Source organism: Centruroides vittatus, unplaced genomic scaffold, assembly GCF_030686945.1.
Source record: "Centruroides vittatus isolate TY-2023 unplaced genomic scaffold, ASM3068694v2 contig_248, whole genome shotgun sequence".
Classification (NCBI taxonomy): Eukaryota; Metazoa; Arthropoda; class Arachnida; order Scorpiones; family Buthidae; genus Centruroides; species Centruroides vittatus.
The window spans coordinates 39,223-54,916 of NW_027121567.1; the positions used below are offsets into that span (position 1 = coordinate 39,223).

The window sequence follows — 15,694 nt, forward strand, 5'->3', positions numbered from 1 at the left end:
AGACTTAATTAATAAAACTAAATGTTAATTGCTCTGCTCTATGTACTGTACAGTATATTTTAAATATATATACTGTACATAAAGCAGAGCAATTAACATTTAGTTTTATTAATTAAATCTAATGTTTAACGATATTAATTAATTTTAAACAGTATTTTTTCGTTACGTAGCAGTTTATATATATATATATATAAATTATAATGTAATTAGGCCTATATAAAATTATAGTGTAATTAGGTTCGATAAATTAATATTCGTTGTGCTTCGTAAACAGATGGTCATAAATAATGCCTTTCAATAAAGTTAACATGAGAAACTATATTGTATTCAGATGCAAGAAATGTGAAAATATCCATAAAACAACACTTGGCCTGCTAGTTGGTCAGACGAAAACACGACCATTGTCCAAACGGTTATTAGTGGGCAAAAGATCATAATATCGTATAACAAGTCCATTCTATTTCCTTCAGAAAATGGACTCTAGATGTTTCTATTGCTTTTTTAGATAAACCTTTGCCGTAGCAGATAATCATGCAAACAGAGTTTTGTTCGTTTATTTAGTATTCATTCAGATAATATTTGTCGCTCACTTTTGTATTGTAATCGATAGTAAACTCTCTCGTATCCCTAATTAAAATGTAAATTTCTTTCGATGCAATCTAAAGAACAAAATACGTAAGAGTAACAATGCCCTCTTTATCTAGATCACGTATTTTACCGCGTAATCTGCAAATATTTTGTGCTGAAAACAAGGTAAGTTTGAAAAATTCCTATGAAAATACTTCGTAATGAAGAAGAAATAATTTTGAATGCATTTTAATCTATGCCTGCAATTTCTGGCCTGTACTTTCGGGTACTTATGGCACTCTCTACGATGCTTTCAAATTTTGATGCTAATCGCACCGAAGCTGCTTCTACAATACTCAAATGGTACTGTAGCGCCGTTATTCTAAATACTAGCTTCAGTTACGAGTTAGCTCTGTTTATGTCGGTAGCAACAATCGCAGTATTCACTATGGTTTCTATGAATAGAGTATTCGGTAGTCTTTCCCAACGACTATATTATAAAGTAAAATTAGTTGTATATAATATTTTTATTATTGTATACATTTAACTTTAGTCATTTTAAATATTAAAATGTCTTTAAGAAACTTGAAATAAAAAATAAAAATTAATCGTGCAATTTTAACGTTTTCGGCCTATTCTACAGGGCCTATAGAATAAACGAAAACGTTAGTTTTTCAACAAAACTATCTCGGCAACACAAAAGGTGTAGTGTGATAAATGCGTATAAATATGTTAATGAGCTCAACAGCCGCCAGTTTTGTGAGTTTAGATAGCGCATTGTAAAGGTAAAACGTTTTCTTTACAAATAATTTTAGTAGTTTTACAAAAAAGTTTTAGTTCTCATAAAATATTTTTAATTTTTATAATAGGATTATGAAGCATTTTAGTTTTCAATACAAAAAACATTTGTCGTCGGGAATTGGATGCTTGTATATCGTAAGTTTTATAAATATATTGTAAAAATTTAATTTTAATTTTTTAATTTTTAATTATCTATCTGTTATTTTATAATTAAACTTTATCACAATTGTAATTCTGCTGATGAGGAACATTATAGTCCAAAACACAGATGTGAATCGATGTATGTGTACAGGTAGCTAATAAAGAAAGTCTGTTTTTCTTAAGAACATTTTTCTTCAATTCTTACGTAAAAGCTTAAAACCAGTATAATTGTCCTATTAATAATTAATGTCCACGTTGACAAAATATATAATAAGAAAATAAAGGACAGTAAGGCAATAATGATAATTATGACTTTTTGTTATTTATTCGGAAGCGTAACCCTGCAATTTTGGAAATAGACATAAGAGTTTCGTTTTCTGAATTTAATAACATTAGGGAAGGATTTATATTTAGAAGTCGAATTTCATCATCAATTCTATACACGCTTTGTTTAGTACCACGACCCACGTTTAGTCTGAAACCTGACAGCAGTACTCCTAGTGAGAGAAAATGGCTGTAGGCAGAAAGTTCGGCTTTCACCCAACCACTTTATCAAGTAACCATAAGAGAGTTCAGTATATCTCTTCACTCTTATAAAAATTAACACGAGATGGCGACAATGTCCAATTCTGAACCAAATTATATTATACCTTATTAGTTAAGTAGCCAAATTTATAGCCAATAAAATTCTGTGATATCGTTTGCTTAAAAATGTCAGCTTGTATTTATATGTAATTAAATGTATGTATAATAATAAAATCCATATCTTAATAAAGCAGACTCTCGTTTTCGAACTCGATTGTGCCGTTTCTTGTTTATTACAATCAAGATCGTGTGTTACTAGATTAACATATTCCTATTTTTGAAACTTGCAGATAGAATTTGAAATTAATAAATTAATTTTTAAAAAATAAATTTGTAAATAAATTAATAGATTAAAAGTAAATTAACCAAATATGAAAACAGTTTAAACCTGTTGGCAGAAAACGTTTTAGGGCGCTATATGATGTTTGCTCTGATGAGTTCTCTTCAATAATAGAAATGTTTTGTTTTGTATTTCCAATTCATAAAATACTATAATGCCTGGAAAGTGTGTTAACTTATGGCTAGACCAATAAGCTAAAACATATTACATAGAGTGGCTGTGACCATGATTACAGCGCTGTTGGTGGCGTAGATGGGTACTATACATTTTACACGAGGTTGGAATATTCTAGCTCGTTGCCTTTACACAACACAAATGCCATGCTTTTTGACTAAAAGGAAAATGACGAATGTGTATTGAATTTTTCTGAAACATGGCGTCCCTTCAGCCAATCTATATAGTATATTTTCGCTCGTTGGGTTAAACATAATTTTTGTTGTGGTTATTTCAGCATTCTAAAATAGACAGTTTTGAGAAAAACTACTTAAGTAAGTATCTCTTATTACGAATTAACGACAGAGTATTATATTTAAAACAATATATATTTTTATATTAATTATGTAAAAATAGTATCCCGGGACGCCTCATACTGGGCTAGATTTATTTTATATTCTCTTTTTAATAACAGACAAATCCCGTTTCTAACATTTTCTTTTTCGAGCTTCTATTCTTTTTGTTACAATCGATATTGTTTGATTCTTTTATAATTTGAAAATCGTTTCAAATCAAAATCACTTCACAATACTTGTTTCTTATTTTCTTAACAAGGCTTTTCTCATAATCTTTAAAGAATCAAATATTTGATTATTTTGTTTATAATACTAATTAATCTATATATACATACAAATGTTTTATTCATATATATATATATATATATATATATATAAATGAGGATATTTGTATGTTTGTGCTCTATGCACACTTAAGCCATACAACGAATTACTACACAACTAGGTAGTTACGTTAACATACTTCTAACTTAAATAGTATCGTGCAGGCCACTCAAAAATAGGGATAGAAAGTACATACAACTTAATTTTACTTTTTATACATATACAGTTTTATATTACATTTCTACACATACTAATCCTAGTTCTAACTAAATAAATGTTTAATATTATCATTAATATTAACTTAATAATTGTAATCTTTTTTTTTTCGACATAAATAAAGTTTTCATTTTAAAGATTTTCTTCATTCAATCTTTAGAGTGCATTTTTAGTATTAAAGTAATTTTCTCATATTAATGTAGTAATTTTTGTTTATTCTTATTTTGTAATTTTTTCAATTCCTCTTCATTTTCTGATGTATTACTGCAAAAATATAATTTGATATTATTTATGAACATATAAAAAATATATAACATATTTCAATAACTGTTACTTATAATCGATTATATTTTCTAAAATAATAATTAATAATTTCTTACTTCACAATGGTATCGTTCAAACGAATATTTTTGGTCTCTGGTAAAGGCAAAATGCACAAACCAGAAGTAACAGTCAATACTCCTACTAAAACAAACGGAATTCTCCAATTTGCCTTTTCACTCTGTAACAAATACAATCACATTATAATGTAAACTAGTATGAATAACTTCACTTTCATTTTTAATACTGTATTAGTAAAGTCATACAAGATCTTTCATGAAAGGTGCAGCAATTGATCCGAGTGTCGAGACGGTAAAACACGATCCAACACCCACGTTACGAATTACAGTCGGATATACTTCTAAAGTATATCCATACAATACAGTCATTGTCATCGATGCACAGGAACAGCATAACACTACGAAGACAATCCTAAGCCATAGAAGATCTGTTTAAAAACCATAATGTTGAGAATCGATATAAAATGAAAGAGTCAAGACGTTTCAAAACAAAACTATTCTCTCATATTGTTAATATCAAAAGTAAGTTTAATGATTAGTATGATTAATTTCAGGTTTACCGTTTGGAACGGCTATTATGAGTAACGATGTAATGCCCACTGAAAAGAATCCGAACATCAAAATACGTCTTCTTCCAAAGCGAGGTAAAACAATGTTCAATACGGCAGAAACGCAAGCTTGTAGTAAAGAAAATAAAAGAAAAAGAAGAAAGATGTTTCCTCCTGTGATATCCGCATTCATAAATAATGAGTAGGCGTCGAATATTATGACAAACCTGAAAGAAATGAAAGACTTTCATGTGTATAATAAATTAAGAAAAGTTTTAACAAAAGAAGTCCACGTATTGGTTTGTGTTCACTCCACTTTTATAAAGAAAAACGCTTTATTAATTAATACAATAAAATATTTAATATTATAGTATTACATTGTAATTGTTATGCATCTGTCAAAATTCAATGTATAACAATTCATTAATATTTTAAACTAAAAAATAATCAGAATCATCTTTTATCAATGACAAATTACTTAATATGTCAATAAGTAAAAAATGGTTACCATAAGATGTACATGATGAAAGTAATTTTGCGTAACGTTATATTTCTGAACAAATGAAAAAGGTTAAATTTCCTCCTCTTGTCATTCTGTAACAGAAAAATCACATACAGCATCATATTTAGTATAAAATATTTTGGTATACATTAACTATTGTACACGTTTATTTTAAACTATGAGAAGTCCGACCAATGGCGGATCCAGAAGAGTCAAAGTTTTCCACGTGTTAATAAAAATATCCCTATATGTATATACAGGGTGGGCCAGCGAAAACGAAACGGCAGAGTGTTCGTGTTCGTCCAAGCAAATCGCTCGGGCAGATCGATTTTATTCTCGAGGGGACATCTTATGCAATAAAGTTTTTGCGAATCTGAATATTAACTAAACAAACATTTTTTTCGAAATAAATGTTTGTTTAGTTAATAGAAAATAAATTAGTTTTTAAAATTTTTTGTTGTCTGTTGTATTCAGAATCGCAAAAACTTTATTGCAAAAGATGTCCCCTCGAGAATAAAATCGACCTGTCCGAGCAATTTGCTTGGACGAACACGAACATTGCCGTTTCGTTTTCGTTGGCCTACCCTGTATATAAATGAAGCATTTAATATTGTGTACAGGACGATTGTGTTATGAATGATTCAATAAACCATATTGAAACTATCCCCTTTTCAAATTACTAGAGATAATCACATAAAACAAAACCTTTAACTACCAATATCAAATATTAACGAAAACGAACGTTTTCGGCCTTCTCCAAGACCTACATTAGATTTTTTAAACGAATTCCGAATTGAATCGTTGGAACGATAATATTCGAAAAAATAATGTTAAATTTCGAATAACATGTAACGTAAGTGAACGAGTAAAACTCGTAAATGTATGACGAGTTCACACATACCTTCTGAAGACGTACAGAATGAATTAATAAAAATTAACTTTGCCCAGATTTTTCATAAAGATACCTCCATTCATGCAATATTGTATAGCAGTCTTTAAAATTAACATACTTCACGGTCAGGCTGGCTTTATGTATTTCTAAAGCCTTCAGGCTACAAATATGATCCGTTCGATAGGCCTGACTAATTGACTTAGTATTCCCCGGGTCACTATTCACTACCGAGTCAGTAGCGTACGTGGACAAGGCGGTGGTATGTCTGTTTTTTTTAATATCGTATTCATGCGTAGGTACCCTTTTTCATAATCACCGTTTAGTTGAACCAATATGCACTAACATCCGTTGAAATCAATCATCCCTTACCGGTATACTGTAAACTTCTGGGATCTTGCTTTGATCTATCATATTTTTCGCGTTGTGTACAACTAGGTAATCGAACTAAGCGCCTAATAACCCACGTACAAGGTGTTTTTATAGCCATGTTCTGCAGCTATATATTCGATAGGTTGCAGTTCTAGCAAAGCGTCGTCCCTGTCAGTGTGATGAGTGTAGGCCCATCAGGTTAAAGAAGAAAATGCGATCTTAATCAAAAAAAGGGTCAGAACAATTTGCTGCGATAAACAGCGGTAATATTTCTTACTGGTAGTTGAAGGTTTGTTTTATGCCAATAAACCATTTTTCTATCATAATTGCTAAAAACAACGCTTCGAAAATGAAACGTATCAATTTTAATTTTATTTATTTATTCTGTGTTCATGAGAATCGATTAAGCCCCTTAGCTCAGACACAACAATATTAAAACGAAACTATTGCATCCATTAGTTTTCATGAAAGACGTATTAAAATAATTATTTTTTTTATCAAAAAAATAATAATTAATTCATTAATAACTAATTATATATGCCGTTTTAACAATTCAAACACACCGTTGAAACTTATTTATCAGACCTTAAAGTTTACTTTAATTCGATATTTTTCACAAATATTTTTAAATCGTTATTCTATTATTTCAAAGCATCGTCATTCCGTGTAAAGCTCGACTTATCGTGTAAAGCTCGATTAAAATCATTTTACCGTTACAATTTTCCAATAAAGTTCTCCAATAATTTCGGTTAAATCGTCGTGATGTCTTTTATTCTTCTGCATTATGTTACGAATAACCTCTTCAGCTTTACGTAGTCTACCGTGAGTTAGCAGCCATCTTGGAGAATCCGGTATAAAACTGATCGAAAACATATTTTTAATAAAACATAAAAACAATTAACACATTAAATAACCATTACCTGATAAATATGAGTGTGAGAATGGACGGCAAAGAGCAGCATAACTGAATATAAGTGGAATGTTTGAAAAACCAAGATACTCCGGTAATCATAAGCATCCCAATGCAATAGGCGAAACAGTTAATTACCATGACTTTATCTCTGTGTGTTGGTCCAATCACTTCCGTAACTATGCATAAAAGTCGTTTGTTATTGTTTAAAAAAACAATAACGACAATATATAGAATAAATATTTGATGTAAACTTTCAATTTAAATATATAATGTTTACTGGAAAATTTGCAAATGGTTCATCAATAGTATTGCGTATTTACTTTACGGAAATTTTTATTAAATACACGTAATTTATTTGAATAAAGTGAAGATAATACAGTATACAGTAGAGAGTCGTTAATCCGTATCAATTGGGGACTGGTTGTTCGGATAAGTGCTTTTTCGGATAACCGATTATATACGAGAAAATATATTAACCTCTCCGATGTTCAAATTGTTAACAATTATTTCTTTATTTTGTACGAACAAAATAAATATATTTAAGAGCATAAAAACATAATAATTATACTTTAGAAGTAAATCTCATATCAAAAACGTTCGATTCCGCACGACACAGTCCGACTGAAAAGCGTTCGGATAACCGACGATTCGGATAACCACTGTTCGAATTAAGGACACTCTACTGTATTAAGCATGAAGCACAAAGTCAAATTCACATTCTATTGTTACCATTTTCTTAAATGTATGAATTCAATTCATGACTTACCGTATACAATGTACGTTACGTGAGAAGCAGAAATTCCTGCAGAAAAGAAGAAACGAGATAAAGTAAAGATCCAGTAATATGGAGAAAACGAGCAAAGAATCCCAAAAGTAATGTGAAGCACGAGACCGGATATTATCACTGGTCTTCTTCCATATCTACGTAAATATTGATACAATTAATACATTGCTATAAAATGAAAACATTTTCATGAAAATCAAAATCAAAAGTTATGTAATTGTCTACTAGGATTGAGTTTATTAATAAGACGTATTGCACTGGTGTGTTGGTTTTTTCAACTGAGGAATAAACCAAAACACTAGTGCAATACGTCCTAAAATAAGCTCAATCCTAGAATACAATTATATAACGAATTGTAGAAAATGAAGACATAGAGGCGTATGAATTATACGAAATGAGAAGTTTTCACACCTATCGGATATCTGGCCAGATACGATACCGGCAACGAATAATCCCACGAAGTAAGAAGATCCAGCGACTGAACTCAACCAAGAACTTTCACAAACTAAATTCCACTGAAAATTTTAAACTAAATTGAACTTCAGATATACATTTAAGTAAAATCGTTTTATTATTACCTTTTCAATGACACTACTTCTGTATTGTGAATGATCGTATTCCCACGAACGACAAGGAATACTGGTAAAGTTCTTTTCATATTCTTCATCGTTAATATCGTATACTTCACATCGACTATGTGTTGTTCTGCCGTTTCCGATGTCCATAGGTGCGCTGATATTTTTCCATTCTTCTACGGACATGTTGATGTATTTTGGTGTTCTCGCACACCAATAATCTACTTTGTAAGCCAAGAATGGCCAATTTAAATTGCTCATTGCGAAGAGAGCAACATTCCATACAAATATCCCGAATAAAATTTTTTGCCATCTTCCAAATGCACCGATAAGATCTGTAAAATCTTGAAATTGTTTCGATGTTTCCTACCAAAACATATAATTTTAGTATTTATCAGATGAGTCACTATGTAGTGTATAGCAAAATAATGAAAGTATGCAATCTGCTATAATAATTTTTAAGCTGTAATTTGAAAAAATTATAGAACTATACCGTCTACCTTTTCCTAAGCTCGAGAAGTATGTTACATAGATGAAAGACGAGACCAGATATGAAAATCTTACGGAAAGCCTATAATTATATACAGAAAATTCTGCCTAATTGGGAAAAATCCGGACCTGACTACTTTGAAGCAATTATGCGGCTATCATAATTAAGCGAATTTTAATGAAACAAAAAAAATCTAAAGTAAAAACTGAAAAGAAAAGATAAAAATCATTTATTGAAAAATATGATTAACGTTTAATGTTAATACATATATGCAAATGAATTCAAGTTCAAAACTTTCTCATCAGGTCTCAACAGCGCCCGTGTTGAAGTCTGATGTGATTTACCGCATACATGCTTTTCGTTGTGTCGTTGCTAACCTGGTTAGCCACCAGCAATCACGTTCTTGCATCAGGCGTGGACCTCCGCAGTGCGTTCGTGATGTATGTTTCTGTCCTTATTTAAATATTTCTTTTATGACTTTTAAACTGTTGTAGAAGAAAATTCAAGCGCATTCGATACCTCGCTGATAGCGCGACCTATTATTCCTGCTCCAACAATTTATTTATAATGACAATAAATCTTTTATACGGCCTAATTAAACTCAGACATAACCTACAAAAATCGTACCTATGGTGTCAAATAAAAATATTCTATCAGAAACATTTCCTCCATGGGTAGTAAGAAATAACATAGCGTGTGCTGCTGTCTCTAATTTTTGGCACTTCGGTTTATACAACAATCATCAAATTATATGTAGATTGAGGCAAACTTTATATTCAAAATGTGTCATAAGTATTTCAAACACTAAATTAAATTTTCAAACAGACAGGCAAATAATGCCAGAACTTCCGCATTGCTTGAGTGAGATCTTAAAGTTTTTTGATTATAAGAATATACATCTCATGCGGTAAATGAAGCTCTGGCATTCTACCTCAAATTAGTATCATATTATCTTGCCTCTGTGCATTATACTTTTTTTGTTATTAACAGAGTCGTGCTTGTCATTTATCTAACTTCTTTTCGGGGAAGTTATTTGAATTTCTATAACGTGACATACAGTTTGTTATATAGTAAACCGGGCCTCCTGTCCATACGCTTCCAATATCTGATTTCCAATTTAATTCATTCATTCATTTAATTCATATAGAAATTTACATCATTTCGTTTAAATTGTCTTTATAGAGTCGTAACTCTATAATCAAATCCAAATTCTACCCAATATTACATATGTCGTTTGCAACAATAAAAAAAAAAATTATCCCAATATTAATAAATATAATTCTTACTTCCATTTCAGGCGATCCGTTTCTCTCTTCTATTGTATCCATGGTGTTTATTATTAGTGTCGTATAATATGAACGTAAAATATAATCCTACATAAAAATAACCAATAATATAATTTACTTATTCCGAAATCGTGTCTTTTTTTAATTATTCTTGACTTTACACTGGGTGCATAAGTGTGTAAGATATTTTTGAATAAAGAGTGATGTTAAAGATGTCTAGTGTCTACCTATGCACCCAGTTGTGAAGTAAAGAATAATAACATAACTTATCTATTTTGTCACTACCTATCAGAAAACGAAACAGTTTCTTATTATCTATTGCCGTCATGGGTAAATGCTGCTCCGAGAGCCGCATTCGGCTTTTTTTGAGTCACGTGTGGCTCTTGCTGAAAGTGTTATTTCTGTTTTTTATTATTGTTTTTACAATTTTATTTTTATAATTTTGTGAAAATATGTTTGTTAAAAAGTTCAAAATTTGTTTTATATTATATTTATATTATATAATAAAATCGCGCGCCTTGCCATACTCTCCGCTACAACAGTACAGAACTGCGGCTCCCATGCATTTTTCAAAACCTACATTTTGGCTTCCACTGAACACTTGCTTGCCCACCCCTGATAAATAGTATACAACAGTTTGCAATAGGAAAGAAAAAGAAGAGTGTGAGTGATTAATTGAAATATCGGGTTGTAATAATAATTTTTTTCCAGTTCTTAAGAACGTCAGGAACAGTTGATTTTTTTATTGTTGAAGTATAACCAAAGTAAATCATTTCTAAACGGTTTTATACACACGATTATCGTGTAAGATTGTTAGTATTTCTAAATAAGTTTTTTACATTTGCAAAGTGTCATCGACGCCTCTTAAACTTTTATCTACCCTTCTGAAGTTAATACCTATTCTCTTGGGAAACCCTGCCATGAACAAAGCATTAATGTGTAATGATATTTTATAAAAGTTATAAATATTAGAACTATTCTTACTTAAGACAAGTATGAATCGTATTTAAATTTATGGCTCGTAAAAACTATTAAACTGTTAACAATATAAAGTGTAAATTTCGAAATTATTTCAAAACGTAAACTATTCAATGAAACACAAGCTGTTTAATGGAGTACACTTTCAAATAAATGAAAGACGATTGTAAATATTAATAAAAAGATTACAATTTTGTTATATACAAATGCATTTAGTTCGTAACTGCATTCTTAAAACACATAATAACAGATTTCTGTATGATCTGTATGAATTTAATGGAACTATGGACATTGAACCAATTGCTTGATTATACACTTTACGGGTTAATTAAAATATATTTTATTAACTCCCTATGTAGTATAATAAATATTGGTCTCTATTCTTACAAAATGCGTTTTGTTTTGTGAAAAAGTTTCCGAAAAATTTTATTTGTTGTATTCTATGTATGTATTGAAATTAATTTTTTATACATAAAAACGCATAATATATATAAAAATACAATAAAAATGTTTATTATATTCATTTATGTATGTAAGTGAGAACAATAAGTAAACATTTTCTCCATTTTTTACTTATAGAAGTATAAAAAAATTAAATATCAAATTCATATACTTTTACAATAAAGTAAAAAGTATATTTTTCTTACAGACAATACATATAAAAAAGAAATGTGGTCGATATTTTGGGGTTAGATGTACGACATGTTCTAAGGATATCTATTAGTACTGTAAATTGGGCAGTCTTACTATAATTATTAATCGAGTTATCGAAGTTTTAATTTTTCATTTTCAGCTACCATGAAAATTTTTTAATTGTAGCCGTTATAACGGTCCTAACGAATTTTAACGTTCGCTGTAACGGTTTCTTTTTATTTCTAACGGTTTACTAAGGTTATTATTTTTGTATTTTAGTTAAATTAATATTTTACTGTAGTTTCTGCTCGATTATTTTAACTTCGCTATTATTTTTATCTTGCTATTATAACTATTGGTAGGATTTAAGTTATTTATTTAGTTTGTTCTACTATTAATGGTTTTCTGTGTTTTCTTGGTTTTGGTTGGATATTCCTTTTTCCTTTCGTAACATATTTAATCTAGTTAGTAAGATTTTTGGATCTTTTTATTCCGCGCGTGTACGCTTTCCTATTAGTCAGAAGAATCCGTTGTTTGTTACTTGGGTGCTTGAGGTTTATCCTCATTTTGAGGGTAAAATTAATGAAAGGTCAGAAGGTTAATCTGAAATGGACAAGATGCGGTGTCGTTGACTATATATCAGTTAGTCAATGTTTTAAATGTCTTCGGTTCTGTCATTATGCTATTAATTGTAGTGCCGAAACGCGTTCGTGTAGTCGAACTGGAGGTAACCATCTTTTTAAGCATTGTAACAAGAAGTCAGAAAGCCCTGTGGGCTGTATCTGTGCTGGAGAAAAGATTTTAGGCAACTCCCATAACACTCTTAACAGAGCATGCCCTGTTTATCTTCGTGTCAAAGCATAACTCATGGCCAGGATCGATTATGGCTCTTAGTCAGAACCCTGGTAGTAGTCCTTGGGATGATAAAATTAGATTCATCCAGGTCAATTTGAAGCATGCTATTACTGCAACCTCGCAGCTTTGCCAGGAATTACGGCATTATGATGTGGCTCTTATTCAAGAATTTTTTAAATTTAAATCTCTAAAAAACTTTTAATTAAAATCCAAGTAAAACATTACTCTTTGAGTTCGATTTCCAGTGAGTTAATTAGACAATAAATAACGAAAACATGCTATACTTTCATGAACTTCTTAATTTCATTTTTTAAATGCATTTCGCAACGCTTTATCAGTGGGTGGTGTTCTTCTTGTAAGAAACACTTTATAGAGTAAAGAAACATTTTATATGTATTGTCTGCAAGAGAGATATATTTTTTCTTTATTGTACTGTACTTCATCACCTTGGCCTATTTTTAAAAGTCATTTTTATATTATGGTGAAAAATAAATTAATTTGTTTTAAAACGTAATTATTAACATTTACATATTCAAGGATATTCTACAATAATATACGAAATATTACTACGTAGAGTGATTAAAATCTTTATAAAAATTTTGCAGAAATATAAAGTTTATTCTATCGTTCTAGTGACTACATCTATACTTACATAAAAATTGTAATTTTACACTTACATAAAACACATAAATTCATTTCAATTATAAAATATTATTTCAGCATTAACTCATCACGATTATAAAAATATTTTCCATTATTACAAATTTTTTATTTAAAATTCTTAAATATTCACAATAACAGTATTATACTATGCAGTATTATATACCTTTTTCTATTATGTAAAGTAAGATATAATTTTCAGAAAAAAAAATAAATATTAAAGTCTACTCGAAATGCAATAATTGCTGCATTACTTGCAAGATTTATATAACATTCACGACCTCATTTCACACAGATTTAAAAAACCATATGACAAGAATTAATCTTAAAAATACCTTAAAAAGAATTTTCTTTATAAATTAAAATACCTTAAAAAAATTTTCTTTATAAATTGAAATACGTTAAAAAGAATTTTTTTATAAATTAAAATACCTTAGAAAAAATTTTCTTTATAAATTAAAATACCTTAAAAAGAATTTTTTTTATAAATTAAAATACCTTAGAAAAAAATTTTTTTTATAAATTAAAATACTTTAAAAAATTTTCTTTATAAATTATAATACCTTAAAAAAATTTCTTTATAAATTAAAATACCTTAAAAAATTTCTTTCAAATTAAAATACCTTAAAAAATTTCTTTTACAAATTAAAATACTTTCAGAAAAAATTGCTTTATAAATTAAAATACCTTCAAAGAAATTTTATTTATAAATTAGAATCTTTTAAAAAAATTTTCTTTATAAATGAAAATACCTTAAAAAAATTTTTTTATAAATTATAATACCTTAAAAAAGAAATTTCTATATACATTAGAATCTTTTAAAAAGAATTTTCTTTATAAATTAAAATACCTTAAAAAGAATTTTTTATAAATTAAAATACCTTAAAAATTTCTTTATAAATTAAAATACCTTAAAAGAATTACTTTATAAATTAAAATACTTTAAAAAAATTTTCTTTTTAAATTTAAATACCTTTAAAAAATTCTTTTTATAAATTAAAATACCTTAAAAAATTTTTTTATAAATTAAAATTCCTTAATAAGAATTTTCTTTATAAATTAGAATTTTTTAAAAAGAATTTTTTTATAAATTAAAATACCTTAAAAAAGAATTTTTTATAAATTAAAATACCTAAAAAAGAATTTTTTATAAATTAAAATATTTTAAAAAGCATTTTCTTTATAAATTTAAATACCTTAAATAGAATTTACTTTATAAATTAAAATACCTTAAAAATTTCTTTATAAATTAAAATACCTTAAAGAGAATTTTTTTATAAATTAAAATACCTTAAAAAGAATATTCTTTATACATTGAAATAACTTAAAGAAAATTTTCTTAATATTTGAAAACAATTTTTTAGTTTAGTGATATCTTTGTTATTATTAAAATAAAACTGACCTGATTATGACCGAAAATGTTGAAATTCTCCTAAAATTAAAAATAAATAAATGAGCTTAAATTGACAGAAGTATTTATAATACATTAAAGTAATAATACAATAGTTTTTCTATATACCTTGTTTGATATTTACAGACCAAGTTGCTAAAATTTTGCTTTTCTTACAAAACGTATAGTTGTAATTATAATAATTATTATTATTAAATAAAAGGTTCTATGACGTATTTCTGACGTATTACTAACAATCTACATCTACTTATATATTTAGTATATATATTTAAAATATAGTGTACAGTACATAAAGCAGAGCAATTAACATTTAGTTTTATTAATTAAGTCTAATATTTATCGATATTAATTAATTTTAAATAATATTTTTTCGTTACGTAACACTTACATGTATGCAAATATGCAGTACACTATATTATATAACGTTGATATACAAGTTCTCGTTACTTATTTATACATTATACAATTAAATCGTGTTTAAATTAAATGCGATGTTTATCCCTCTTCTTATGGATATTATAAATATATCTGCCTGTGGGCAATAATAAAGCCTTTTCTATTCATATCTATTGTGAGTTTGGCAGGCTAACAACGAAGGCGTACGAGTGCTGAAGGATCACACTGAGTATAGATTTGACGTGCTCACAACAATGCCTCATCGATAATTTCGTAAAAAGCTGCTTGCATGTAAGATGACTCAATCGTTTTAGCTGTTCGGGCTTCAAACATTTGTTTTTTATGAAGCTGACTGAAAGTTAGGTGGACACCGGAAGTAAAACGAAATAATCCCATCTAGCGAAAATCTCTCTTCTAGTCTTAGCCTGTGTTGGATAGACTAAAGCTGCTATTTGTCGATAAAATTGCCAGTCTGCAATTTGTAAGGCACATAGGACGGCACCCACGAGCGCTTTATTGGTAATGTCAGATTTGTCCTCAATAAATTCAGAAATTAAGAAAATCAGTTGAAAAAGAAC

General features: G+C 28.6%; 1 protein-coding gene and 2 long non-coding RNA genes across 3 annotated transcripts; all 3 read right to left on the reverse strand.

The window, feature by feature from the left end:
- Window positions 1-3,685: 3,685 nt before the first annotated feature.
- LOC136971361 (uncharacterized) lies at window positions 3,686-4,123 on the reverse strand. The gene is made up of 3 exons (XR_010880153.1): window positions 4,071-4,123; window positions 3,864-3,985; window positions 3,686-3,747 (listed from the first exon to the last, which is right to left on the reverse strand). It is a non-coding gene; the product is annotated as an uncharacterized lncRNA (long non-coding RNA).
- A 432-nt stretch (window positions 4,124-4,555) lies between these two features.
- Window positions 4,556-6,933, reverse strand: LOC136971362 (uncharacterized). The gene is made up of 3 exons (XR_010880154.1): window positions 6,847-6,933; window positions 4,881-4,966; window positions 4,556-4,599 (listed from the first exon to the last, which is right to left on the reverse strand). It is a non-coding gene; the product is annotated as an uncharacterized lncRNA (long non-coding RNA).
- Window positions 6,934-7,051: 118 nt separating this feature from the next.
- On the reverse strand, window positions 7,052-14,731 carry LOC136971357 (organic cation transporter protein-like). The gene is made up of 6 exons (XM_067265802.1): window positions 14,712-14,731; window positions 10,184-10,270; window positions 8,411-8,773; window positions 8,244-8,347; window positions 7,815-7,969; window positions 7,052-7,224 (listed from the first exon to the last, which is right to left on the reverse strand). Exons 2-6 carry the CDS (start codon window positions 10,223-10,225, stop codon window positions 7,052-7,054), a joined length of 837 nt encoding a protein of 278 aa, XP_067121903.1. The 5' UTR covers window positions 10,226-10,270; window positions 14,712-14,731.
- Window positions 14,732-15,694: the final 963 nt, after the last annotated feature.

Excerpts from the sequence above, each read along its gene's own strand:
- LOC136971357 (XM_067265802.1), bottom strand. The coding sequence starts at position 10,225 with ATGGATACAATAGAAGAGAGAAACGGATCGCCTGAAATGGAA. Across the intron at positions 8,348-8,410 it reads GAAGTAGTGTCATTGAAAAG|TGGAATTTAGTTTGTGAAAG; the intron begins GTAATAATAAAA and ends TAAAATTTTCAG. Across the intron at positions 7,225-7,814 it reads CGTAACGTACATTGTATACG|TTACGGAAGTGATTGGACCA; the intron begins GTAAGTCATGAA and ends TTTTATGCATAG.